The sequence below is a fragment of the Zerene cesonia genome, chromosome 23 (assembly GCF_012273895.1).
Source record: "Zerene cesonia ecotype Mississippi chromosome 23, Zerene_cesonia_1.1, whole genome shotgun sequence".
In the NCBI taxonomy this organism is placed as follows: Eukaryota; Metazoa; Arthropoda; class Insecta; order Lepidoptera; family Pieridae; genus Zerene; species Zerene cesonia.
Genome location: NC_052124.1, coordinates 2,863,739 through 2,876,939, shown reverse-complemented (window position 1 = coordinate 2,876,939; position 13,201 = coordinate 2,863,739). Strand labels below are relative to the sequence as shown.

Below are 13,201 nucleotides of genomic sequence, written 5' to 3'. Positions count from 1 at the left end.
TCCCCCGCCGCTCCCTCGCGCCGCACTCCCGCGCCGCTCCCCCGCGCCGCACCCTCGCGCCGCGACCCCCGCGCCGCGATCCCCCGCGCTGGTAACTGTCGCCGCGTGTTTGCGCATGTTGCGCGTGGGTACATTTTCTATATATCATATTTTTGTTGGCCTGTGCGTGTTTTATTACCGGAGATACAAGCAATGTAAAAACACGCAATCACGCTATGCTCCGTGTGTATGTGATCGGTCGATTTATATTATGGTACTTAGAAAAAATACTATGACCAAAATACATTTTACTGACTTATATTTCGACTTTCTAAAAATAAATATAAAAATGCAGATTGATTGTGTATTAGTGGGTAGTTTTGAAAATCTATAGCTTTATTGGGTACATACAAATCTGTGAAATAGACTACATAGTTTTCTTTACTCAATCACGCACTGTAATGTTTAACTACCAACTATATTGCAACCTTAAATATTAGTAATAAGGAGGAGTAAACACTTTTCTGTGATAAATTAAATAAGATATTTCTATTGTATTGTACTACGTCTATTATTTAAAGTAATAAATGTTGTGAGCGAAATTGTTTTCTATTTATTTCCTCAAAAAAAGCATATTTATTATGATGCATTAAGGTTGTGAACACAATTTTACTAGCATACAAGCACTTCCCAGAGCGTGCAACATATTTTTCTTTCACACTTGCGTAGCGCCCCGTGGTTTCACGGATCCAGTTTCCAGAGATTAGCCGAAACACTACACAGACAAAAATTCTAAAATATATGTTTGAGACAAATACCATGCACTAAATCCTTATGCATTTTATAAAAAGTGTTATGTTATTTTGATATGACAAACAGACGCTCCGATTTTATAAATTTGTAGTATGGATAAATAATATTTATAGTAGTTTTCACAATGTACAACGGTCACGACGGGTGTACCGCAAGGATCTAAACTCGGTTCATTATTGTTTATTCTTTATAGTGCTGATATATTTGACTGTAAGTATCATGCTTTTTTTATGTCATAGCGGGCAACTGAGCTGGTGGTTCGCCTGATGGTAACCGATCACCATCGCCCATGGACATTCGCAAAAGCTCAGACCTCTGAGAATGCGCTGCCTGCTTTAAAGGGATAAGGGATAAGGAAAGGATTGATGAAAGGAAAAAAGGAATGGACTGGGAAGGGCTAGAAGAAGGAAATAGGTCTCCGGCTCCCCCACTCACCGTACGAAACACAATAGCAGGCTATTATTACACGCCGGTTTTCTGTGGGGGTGTGGTACGTCCCCGGTGCGAGCTGGCCCAATTCGTGCCGAAGCATGCTCGACTCCCACATTTAAATGTTGATGACATACAATCGTACATCTCTTTCGGTCCTACACAGGCAGCAGCACCAACCGCAAAACTTAACAGCGATCTAGATCGCATTTCAGCTTGGTCTCGTGAGAACTCACTGGTGTTTAATAAGGATAAAAAAAAATGTATGATTTTGGGCACTCATAATATGTTTCGTAGGACATTGAGTGTGAGAATCCGATTGTTACCGTTGAAAATACTTCAATAGAACGCGTCAACGAGGGTCGCAACTTGGGAGTAATGTTTGATGAAACGTAAATACAACTAAAGCTAATTTTTTAATAATAGCTTGTTTCTTGTCGATGTAAGAATCCGTTAAAAGTCTCTGTGAGAGTTTGGTATAGACTACAGGCCCATATAGAAAAAATTACGGGTCATTTGAACCACCAGGTGACCTATCTAGAACGATATAAGAGCATAAAATAATAAGATTCAGCACTATGCCGTCACTTGTAAGCTGTCCAACTGAGTGCAGGTGAGAATTCGAAAGTACAGGTAGAGTGAGTACATTTTGGTCACATATTTTTGTACGGCATTCTTACCACCGATAGATCCATTCAAAATAATAAGAAAACGCGCAGTGCCGTAAAAAAATGGTGCGTCACAAAGTCGGATTTATTTTTTATTTACTGACAATTACCGGGGTAAATTTGGTCATTTGATTTTGTACGGCATCTGCGTCATACTATTTCAATACTGCTTCTAATCCATTATTCCGCAACGCCGTACAAAAATCATGCGACAAGGGGAGAAAATAGTCGCAATGCAATCCCCTCTCTTTCCGTAGTCCAGGGGGTGATTTGAAAAAGTACGGCTTCGGTTCCAAAACATTATCTAGCACTCAAAAGTACTATTAAAAGTAATGCCGTCAAAAAATGATTGTTCCTTTGAATGCATATCAATAATCATCTTAATTTCATCGTTTTCTTGATTTATAGAGCTGTAAAATCATTTGATCCTGTACGGGAACTTTTGTTTTAACATGATATTATAAAATACAATTGTTATATAGTATTGCCGTTCAAAAGAAACCGTTCTAAAAAAAATGATAGAGAAATGCAAAAACTGAAATTTTGCAAATTATTGCAAAAGTTTAAATATCATAGTTTAATGAAATATAGCAGTTTTCTACATTTTATCCCTTGTTTTAAATAGTATTAACATAGATAAATTAGGAAAAAATGATGCCGTACATATTTATGCAGAGTCTTTTAGAGTGATGGAAGTGATGCTACAATTTTAAGGGTACTTAATGGCCATCTGATACAGTACGGCATTAACATATTTTTGAAGAGAACAATTGATAATATGATAAAATCAATATGACGTCTAACTGAACTGAAACGGTGTGTATATTATGCTCTTATATCGTTCTAGATAGGTCACCTGGTGGTTCAAATGACCCGTAATTTTTCTATATGGGCCTGTAGTCTAGTACTCTCAAAGTGTAATTATGCCGACGTTATGTACTGACCTAGGTTATTATGCCGTAGTAAAATGCGATACAGCGTGTTCAGTGCTCAGCTGGGTGCGTGAAAATGGAAAATCGTAGGCGGTTTACACCTTGCGTCACTTCTTTTTGGAGTAGTTCTGACAAAAGCACCTAAATATCTATATGATAAACTAACATGGATGGGGGACGACAGCAATTATGATACCCGTTCCTCCTTTTGTAAACTGGCCATTCTAGGATATATATGTACATTTTTTTCTCTAATTATTTATATATGTTTATAAATAATTTGAAAATTGGAGTCGAATAAATGTTTCTTTCTTTCTTATAGTTTTATCAATTCAGTAGCAATAAAAGTGCCTACATTCCGTTATTTCGATAAATTTTCGAGGAAAAAAATAATATTCACCAAAATATGTAATATACTATTTTTTTAAGGTATTTATTTATCGATATAAATCACGTTGACGTGACGGCGAGTCTGATTGATAAATCTATTTTTACAAACAACAAACTTACTAGTAGGGTCACGCAATATTAGGTTGCTCATCAACGATGCGGCCCAAAATTATATATTCTTTATGATATTTAAAAGAAGTATTACTTCCGCCACTTTTTTTAAGAGATTATTTAAAATATAAATCGTAAGCTCTTTTAATTTACATTGTATTTTGATTTGATTTGATTGATTTCTATATTAACAACAATAAAATGTTATATGCCTATCTCTTAGATTTATGCAAAATGTTTTCATCACGATAACAAATGGTTTTGTGTGAAATGGCTTAGATAAACTAATAGAAGCATCTTTATAGTAATGAAAAATCATAAAAACTATGAACAATAACTTATTACTAGACATTGCGATATAAATTAATATAATAAAGCATTGAGAACGGGTGTTTGTTCGCACATGCCCTTATATAAATACAAATTAACAATGTAAAGGATACATAAACGTTACATAAACATAAATGTTTATTTTACATGACTAATGCTCAGTTACTCGCATTGATACGAATGATATTGGATAGTCAATCTCTCGTAATTTTAAATTTTAGACGAACTGCTTGCTCGCTTGATAAAAAAAAACAAAATAATGAAAAGCAACGAGAATTCTATATGCGCTGGAACCCTGCTTCTTGTTCTGAGAATGTCTCGCGTCGCTGGCGTTGCCCCAATCAGCTTCGGGCCCAGCGGCGTGAGGGTCTCCAAACCCATTTTTATTTATAGCTTAACATTTATCATCGGACTAAGTAAGTTCAATTACTTACTTATTAATCGATTAAATGTATGTTATATGATCATATATACTCGCCAAATGGACGTAATTCGAGAGACAGCAATCCATAGGTTTCAGAATTATGTAGAGGGTGTCCAGAGTTACCTACCGATTCTTCTGATTTTATAATAGGAACGGCTTACCGAACTGGTCGTGATAGTTTTTATATGACGATAAGTATTCTTGTTAAAAATCTTTTAGAATAAAGAAATGGATGTGAATAAAGTTTCGATTAGGTTACAATTTTTGATCTAATTTGTCTGAGTGGTGGTTAAGATTGCCAAACATGACTCCTTTTATTTCGTTGTAGATGTGATAATCCTCACTGGGTTCTCGGTGGATATCTCGGAGCCGCGCATATCTCTGCGCGCCAATACGCTCACAGAGACCGTCTGCTGGGTATTGAACCTGTGCGTGGTGTCCGCGCTGTCCGTGGTCGGCTGCGTGGGCGCGCCCGCACGTTGCACTTGCTTCATTGATATTTTGCATAAGATTCATAAGGTAGTACAATACTATAGTTATTTGACACAGACATCATAAGACTGTTCTAAGCTTTGACGCTTACTCACATGAAACCGAAATATTTCTAGAAATTCTTTTGCTGGGGTGGATTTATTTTTGGCTTAGTGTTTCAGACGTCCTCACGGTAAGGGTAAGGACGAGAGATCGCGACCAGACCATGGTAATGCTTTAATAATAAAGGATTTTGCTTTCAGATCAGAAATCATCTTGGTCACAGTCAGAACAACTCATTAGAAGGATCACTTTATTTAAAAGTCTTTTGGGTGTTTGTAACCTGCTTGTGTATTCTAAGTTTAAGTGACGTCGCATTTTACACACACACTGCTGTACAGCTTAATAAGAACGGTAACTCTTGAATGTGTGAATTACACATAATTATTAACTTATTTGTTATACATTAACAATACTTAACATATTAACTTAGTTATCTTATAATTTTAGTGTTTATATTATATATATTCTCATTCTTCTACTTCGAGTACTACATTGAAATACTATTGGGATTTCAGTTTTTACTGATCTTGTCTCATGTGCGACTTGCTTTGACCGATCTTAACTGTAAACTCAAAGATCTGCTGCGAGCTCTGGGTAAAGTGTTAACAATTATTGTTGTCTTTGACCACGCATTTCAAAATAGGTTTAATACATAATGCTATGCTATTTTTTTAGAGAAACAAAAACGTACAGATAGAGGTGTAACGGTCAACAATTTTATGTTTACTCAAACAAAAACTTTCAATTACACGTCGATTCCTTTACTTATGGAGTGTGGTAAATATATGTTTTGTTATTATTTTAGTTACCCTGCTTTGCGCCTGAGGCTTCAATAGCGTGCGTTACACGTTATCGTGCGACTGCCGTTCTCCATACATAATGTTTCCATCCCCATTTCATAAATACTGCACTACTTAAAAATAATATTGCAAAGAATAAAATAAAATTCATACATTTGTTTATAAGAGACAATCTCGATAATTACTAAAACATTTTAGAAAATTGTTACACCAGATATAATTAACAGTACCTACTTAAGTACGGTTACGGTTACGGTCTGGGAGACCGAACTTTGCTCGATGGTATTTTTTTTTTTTTTTTGAATCCTTAATAGATCAATTTATCGCCCTCGCATACTTATATATGTGAAATAACAAAATTACAAAATGCTTTGATGTCTAACGTAGTGGGCACAAGTTCGCTGGTTTAATAAAATTTGTACGTATGTATATATTTTCAGAATCTGAAGATAATTTCGGCCTAGAAGATTCTAGAACGATTCGCAAGCTGATCTTCGCTTACGAATCGATTTGTGAATTACTGCGCAAATTGGAACAGAGCCACGGAATGGTGTTGCTGGTGCTACTGCAGTCCTTCTTCCTACATGCCATCATAACTCCGTACAACTTGATTACTATGTGTTAGTTTTCTTATGAAATCTATATACTTACTTATAAACAAAATAGAAGTGTATGTGAAAACTTTTTGGCAGAGAAAATAAGGATTATACAGTTGAATTAGGATTTAATAAGATAACATTAAATTGTAGTATGACAGTCGGTGTGTGTCTGTGAAGAAGTAAACGTGTGCTAGATTAGCCCAAAATAGTATTGGTCTAGTTTTCACTCAAATATTTAAGAACCACTGTAGGAATTTTATGTGTTTTCACGGGAAATAAATAATGTTTAATATCGACTTATAAATTACCTTCTAGTGAATTCTTAAAATGATATTTGTAATTAACTGAAACTTTTTAAAAATTTAATAAATATGAGGACATCTATGTTTATAATGCCGAGCATATGAATCTTTTTTATCAATAGATACGTAACAGAAGAAGAATTATAGTAATAAAAACAGTTGCCTAAAACCTTCCGCAGATGCTGAAACCAGCAGTATATATTTCATAGCGATACAGGTGTCGTGGTTCTGTTTCCACGCCTGCAATGTGGTGCTCATTGTGGAGCCCTGCCATCAGATGCAATTAGAGGTACCTTCCGTTTGCCTACAATTATGTAAATAGTGACATTTCTTTGATTTATAGCGTAGGTAAGATTTATTGGCATTATAAAGAGGCATGGTTTTCTCGAACAACCTTCAAGAAAATAACTTTTTACATTATGGACAAATGAGGAATTTTACTTATATTCAAATTCAATTGAGCGATATAATAATAATAATAATAAAACACTTTATTGCACACACAAAAACAAAATAAAAACAATAAATATTCAAAATAAATAAAACGCGGTACAAATAGGCGGCCTTATCGCTAAGAAGCGATGTCTTCCAGGCAACCTGTGGGTTTAGGAAAAGTTTGAAGAAAAAAGGGAAAAAAGAAAGAGAAAGATTTGGAATGTAGAAGGAGCATAGCAATAGCATTATAAAAGGTGCAAACGAAAGTTAAAAATGCAAATACACACACACATAATTATATACATACCAATATACATAAAGGAAAAAGATGAAGAAAAAAAAAATATATATATACTGAGTAATATGAGTCACACAGTATAAGGCAAAGTCGCTCCCGCTGTCTCTGCCTAATGTCTATGCATGCTTACATATTTAAATCCACGCAACTGTTTTTCATATGCGTTTTAATAGATGTATTGATTTTAGAGGAAAATCAACATGTATATTAATACATGTTGATTTTCCTCTAATATAATTATTATGCATAACTGCACCCGTGCGTAGCCAGTGCGGGGAGTCTACACTAATAATTAATCATTATAAAGAGGAAACTTTTTTATTAGGATACGTTTGTAACGTTTTCACGTAAAAACCACTGGACCTATTTAAAAAATTATATTATGTATTCCTTGTTTCGAGATGGACACGACGCGAGAGCTGGTGAGTCGGCTCGTGCGCAGGTCGGACGCGGCGCTCAGTCGGGCCCTGCAAGTGTTCTACCGGGTGCTCACGCTGAACCAGCCCGTGGTCGCGCCTCTGGGCGTGTGCGTGCTCGGCCGCCCCCTCGTAGTCTCGGTTTGTTTACACATTACGCAAGGACAAAATAAAACGCCTTTTCTAATACATTACTGTTTAATTTTATCACTCGCTTAAGTTTATACAATGTTAAACACGCGATTCCCTAATGCCGATTGATAACGCAGCTGTATAAGTTATGACGTTTTTACATTTTCCAGATGCTGGGAGCGGTTACCACTTACCTCGTCATTATTTTACAATTTAAAGCTAGCGATGAACTTTTATAGATAATAGAAAGAGGAATTAACAAGCATTATTTGTTTTATTTAAAACGAAACTTCACATATAATTTGAAAATTTAAACTTGACTAAGATAATATTATGTTTTTTTATGATAATAACTTGGTAGAACTGGCTCCAATTAAATGGCTCCCAGGCTAACTCGATCCACTGTTTATCAGACCCGACAAGTATTCCGAACCTTTGTTCAGTACCTCATTGAAAGCATTTTCGATTGAACTGTCCACTTCGCTCTGTGTAGGAGACTGCGATGATCCACCTACAACAGCTGAAAACATAAATTTTATTAGGGTATTGGGAGCTTGCCGCGGCGCTGTTGCGCTGTCACATAATCTATACTTTAATATATAAAAGCATTGTTTTCTACCGACTTAACAAAATATACGAGGTTAACATTCGAGGCAGGAGAAGATATTCGACACTATTTTTTTGTGTTTGTTACTTCTTAACTTTTGGACCGATTTTCATGATTATTTTAAGTGAAGAGAAAACCTATCTGAAACGTCGTAGTACAGATAACACATATTATATAGTTTCACTAAATCTATATAAATAAAAAGAAATAATAGATAAGGGCTCGATCGAATTTTTAAGTTTTTTTAAGCACAAAGGATGTTTTTATGGACAGATAATTCCTTTGCGAGGGCAGGGAGAACCGCTTCTTCACAATAAAAATCCTCCAGCCTCAAGACAGCCAGGATCCAGGCTATTGAAGGGGTTAGAGAAGTATAAACGCGCTGTAAGGATTTAATTTTTAGAATTGCGGATACGAGACCAAAAGTTGGTGGTACGAGACCTGATTTCATAATCAATGATAAAAAATCGTGAATAATAAAAAACCATACCTGCAACGGCAACCAACATAAAATTCAGTGTTCCCAACAACAGAAACGATGTTAAGAGTTTACGAGACATTTCGCAAAAATATTGCAATCGACTCGCTGAATGCGATGAGGGCGGGCGAGCTTCGCTTAAATATAAGAGGAACCACTTAAGTAATTACTGGATAGATAAGAATAACTGAAAAAAACGGCCGGTTATAATTATCAGCACTTCTAAAAAAACATCACGAGTTTTTCCGGCGGATGCTGCAAAACTTTAGGTAACGTAGAAAGATTATTAATATTTTAATGGTATAGCTGAGTTAATTGGAGATCTTTAAGTATAACTTAAAGTGCAAACTGTTGATATATCTTTTTTAAGTAGAATAAAAATAATCGTAATTTATATCATCATAACACTTCTGATGATACTGAAGTGGTATAATTGGTGTTCGTATAAAATACAAGCACTTATTTTAAACATACAGGATGCTTGTGTCCAATCCTATTAATATATTAAACGAGAATGTTTATAAGAAAGTTCCGATATTTGTTACATTTTCACACACAACACTGAACGGATTTTGATGATAATTGGCAGTGATGTAGCTTACGCTTCGGAACAAAACTTGAGCTGAATAGAAATACTTGCTTTTGCCAATGGGTTTGTATATTTTTTAAATGTACCCATATACACTAATGTAAATAATTTTATTAGTCAATACGAAATTAAAAATTTTGTTTTGTTGCTTTTTTTCGAGAATTAATAATTATGATTCGACACCTACGTCTTCTATATTTCGGTTTTAACTCTTATAATGATGATTCACGTCAGACGAAGACAGATGATAAAGAAGTTACAATAATCAACTGTTGTTATAGCAACCTGATACATTAAGCATTATGAAATAAAATAATATGTACAGGTACATAAGCTTGTTAAGTTACAGTGGATAATATGATTTATTTTCAAAATATAATTTCCAAAAGATCTCGTTTTTTAGGGTTGTGTATAATTAGATCATTAAATCAGTATTTTATATAAGATAAATTATGGAATTGGATGTCTTAATGAGCCTTTCACTTTGGATGGGTTTCTTATACTGGTAGACGCGTAGATTATTTTCTTATCTTACGTGATATATACCTATATTTAGTACGGATTTACATTTGCTTTATGTTGCAATAACTGGCTAATTATGAGATAAACAACCATCACGGTCATTAGAAAAAATTACGAATTATCAACGCGTTAAAATTCGCAAATTGAAAACTAGGTATCATTTTTTCGAAAATGACGTAGGTAATTAAGTAAAAATAGTTTTACTGTAAAAATACTTATCGTAAAATGGTAATTGTAACCAGCCACTTTTCACTTCTTTTTTATGTGAAAAAATAATTCATGTCATAACGTCCTCCCTCAGCGCATTCGTTGAGCTGCCGCGAGCCGATCGCAATATTCCTGGCGAAATGTCTCGCAGAGTTTTGATATCCTTCATGGTAATGGTTGTATTTACGACTTACATTGCTGCCAGGAAAGGTTTGTCTATTACTCCTATATTAAGCAAGTCATTTTGTTTCAATTTTTTATTTTATTGCTAGCAGTAAAATGATTATAAATTTTTAAATGATGAATGGAAAAATTCAAATAAACTCTTTTACAAAAAGGGCACTTTTGATTTATTTGAGTACTTTTAGTTTAAACAGTTGTAAAAAGGAATTTGATGCAATAAAATAATATTATTTACAGATTAAAGAAAACGTTCGATCAGTTTTTTAAAACGATTTTAATTTGTTTTATTTTGAGTTTTAGGAACATGCTAATTTTGACAAAAAAATAACGTAACTTCAATTGACTTTCTTTTTCATCTACTAGAAGTTATAAACAATGAAATAAAAAAAATATATCGAATGTGGTCACCTATCCTACTAATATTATAAACGTGAAAGTTTGTAAGTATGGATGTATGGATGTTTGTTACTCTTTCACGCAAAAACTAATGAACCGATTGCAATGAAATTGGTACGTAGATAGCTGGACAACTGGAATAACATATAGGCAATTTTTTATCCCGATATTCCAACGGGATACGGACTTACGCGGGTGAAACCGCGGGGCGCAGCTAGTTCAAAATAAAACTCTGATTCTTAAGATTTCCATAGGTATAGCAAGGTTTGGGTGCCCGTTTTTATTTAATTTTTTTTTGCAAAGGAGTCTATGCATAGGCTATCTGCTCCGCTATTTGTCCCGCCCGGGTAGTGAAGTCTCATATTATGCTGTATTTTATTTTGTTTTTATCCGGATTCGGCTTTATCCACGTTATCTATGAGTGGCTGGCATGGTTTTCCAGTCGTAATTTCTTTTTTAAAGTCGCTTTTCTAGCACGGACGCATTTCCAGCTTTGTCGCCAACTGGTCACAATTCTATGTGTGTCGTTGTTAAATCACTAGAAGTAATAATAAGAATTTTTATAATAATAGATACAAGTACATTACTCGTATAAATCAAACAAAAGAAAATACTACATACTTATATTTTCAGGTAGTGGGGTTGCGAAAAATTAAAGAAAATTAGTTTTGAAAATTTTGCTTCTTATCGTTCGATGTTCTTATGACTTAAATTGTGAATGCTACTCCTTTCAGGAGTTGAAGAGATAGAAGAAGAAGGCCCACAAGGTGGAGAAGAGGAAGTCGAGGAAGTTGAGAAAGTCGAGCAGGTCGAAGAAGAACCAGAATATGCTGAAGAAGAGACGGAAGTTGAGGAAGTTAAAGAACCTAAAGTGCCGTTTCAGGGATTTTTAAATCATTTTCAGACACAACATATCTATACGGAAAATCTTCCACGCAAATAGTAGTGCTTATCTGTAACAAAATATTGCTATTTGTATCTACAAATGTACACTATTTAATAGAAACTTAAATAAAAATGAATTAATGAAAACATTTTATTACTAATTGTACTGTTAGTAGTTTGCGTGAGTTGGAATAATTCTATTTCAAGAGATTGACGCTCTGTTCTGTGTCTATGAAAGACGTAAGATACCTTTCTTTCACGGATTTTTTATAATTGAAATAAGACATTATCAACTTTTTTAATTGGCCCAGTAGCTCCTGACATGAGTGCGTTCAAACCACAGGTTCAAACAAATAAACAATTGAAACTATTCAGGTTTATATTATTTTGATGTTTTAAAAGTATCACACACACTTTTAAATGGTAATCATACCAAAGAAATAATCAAATAACTTCATCCCATTTAAGAGTATATTAGATTTTTACCACATTGGTGTTGAAATTTTCCGCACAAAGATACAAAGGTTTTAACCAAAGTAGTTCCCGTAAAAAAGGAATTAATTGTTAGTTTACTGTTTTGATATATATTAATAATACCCGATACGTTTGGACGGTAATGATTTGTAGAATATTATTGTTCTGTGCCGTGGAGAGACAATCATAATGAAAAAAGCAGTCGCTTTTGCGCATGCTTAGGAATTCGGACCCCTAGGGATTCGTATTGCCGCAGCTCGCATCAATCATTACACATCAGTCATCAACTACTGCTTTTAAATATAAACACATTGAAGGCTGTTGACGTTAATGTTTTTTGTTTTTGAAGTGAAACTTCTTTAGAATCGTTGTGATTTCAAACCTGATGCAACGGAAAAACGACAGGTAAGAGACACAAATACAAAAATGTGTAGAATGAAGCCGGCAAAGAATGAGACAGAAATATACATACTATTTTATTCATTCTTTTGTCGATTTACTGAAGTTTCACTTCTATCATGTGTGAATCGCACACACACCTTTTTTGTTTTTTTTTATGTCATAGCATGCAACTGAGCTGGTGGTTCGCCTGATGGTAAGCGATCACCACCGCTCATGAACATTCGCAGAGGTATGTGCTGCCCGCAAGGTGTAAAGGAAAAGGAAAGGATTGACGTCTGGAAAGCAGGAATGGACTGGGACGGGTGAGGAAAGGAAGAGGTACTTCCCCGGTGCGAGCTGGCCCAATTCGTGCCAAAGCATGCTCGACTCTCACAATAGAGATTTGAACAAATAAATAAAATAACGGAAAATAATGCAGTTAAACACATAAGTAAGAATTTACGTAATACATATATATCATTGACGGTAACGATCTTCTCTGCCTTTCGCTCACTCTTATCTTTTAGTAATTAAAATTAATATCTTGAAACTAAGTATAACACGCCCAAGCGCGAGTCGTACGCAGCATTTGTGGCGACATGTCTGTCTGTCGTAAGCTCTTGATGTCGTTCTTGCTGCTAGTTGCACTTCACAGTATGTCTGTTGGCGCACAAGGTTTGTGTTACATAAATATTTTTAGGATTCGTTACTGACTACGTATTTGAACATACTTCAACTATCCAAACCGCCTGTTTCATCGTGATTGCAAGTTTCATTAGGTCATTTTGTGCGTACACCTGTTGCGTCGAAACAATTTGTGTAGGGACGCATAGAGTCTCTTATTTAAGTACTTACATAAGAATGAAGTTTGTGTTCTACTAACAAAC

General features: G+C 34.8%; 2 protein-coding genes and 1 long non-coding RNA gene across 3 annotated transcripts in view; 2 read left to right on the top strand and 1 right to left on the bottom strand.

Annotated features, from left to right (window-relative positions):
* The window catches only part of LOC119836174 (BRCA1-associated protein), a 9,504-nt gene extending 4,870 nt beyond the window's left edge, over positions 1–4,634 (top strand). Inside the window, exons 12-13 of the mRNA XM_038361431.1 lie at positions 3,965–4,068; positions 4,405–4,634. Of these exons, the coding sequence (XP_038217359.1) occupies positions 3,965–4,068; positions 4,405–4,634 (334 nt within the window). The remainder of the gene's footprint in view (positions 1–3,964; positions 4,069–4,404) is intronic.
* A 1,308-nt stretch (positions 4,635–5,942) lies between these two features.
* Positions 5,943–7,856, top strand: LOC119836285 (gustatory receptor for sugar taste 43a-like). Its single transcript, XM_038361578.1, has 3 exons — positions 5,943–6,030; positions 6,491–6,600; positions 7,446–7,856. The coding sequence occupies exons 1-3, from the start codon at positions 5,958–5,960 to the stop codon at positions 7,677–7,679; spliced, it is 417 nt and encodes a 138-aa protein (XP_038217506.1). The 5' UTR covers positions 5,943–5,957; the 3' UTR covers positions 7,680–7,856.
* LOC119836286 lies at positions 7,644–8,845 on the bottom strand. Its single transcript, XR_005288085.1, has 2 exons — positions 8,690–8,845; positions 7,644–8,112 (listed from the first exon to the last, which is right to left on the bottom strand). It is a non-coding gene; the product is annotated as an uncharacterized LOC119836286 (long non-coding RNA).
* Positions 8,846–13,201: the final 4,356 nt, after the last annotated feature.

What these genes read in the sequence shown, in the direction of transcription:
- LOC119836285 (XM_038361578.1), top strand. Translation starts at nt 5,958, where the DNA reads ATGGTGTTGCTGGTGCTACTGCAGTCCTTCTTCCTACATGCCATCATA. An exon ending in GTACAACTTGATTACTATGT is followed by an intron (nt 6,031 to 6,490) that starts GTTAGTTTTCTT and finishes AACCTTCCGCAG; the next exon opens with ATGCTGAAACCAGCAGTATA. An exon ending in GCCATCAGATGCAATTAGAG is followed by an intron (nt 6,601 to 7,445) that starts GTACCTTCCGTT and finishes CCTTGTTTCGAG; the next exon opens with ATGGACACGACGCGAGAGCT.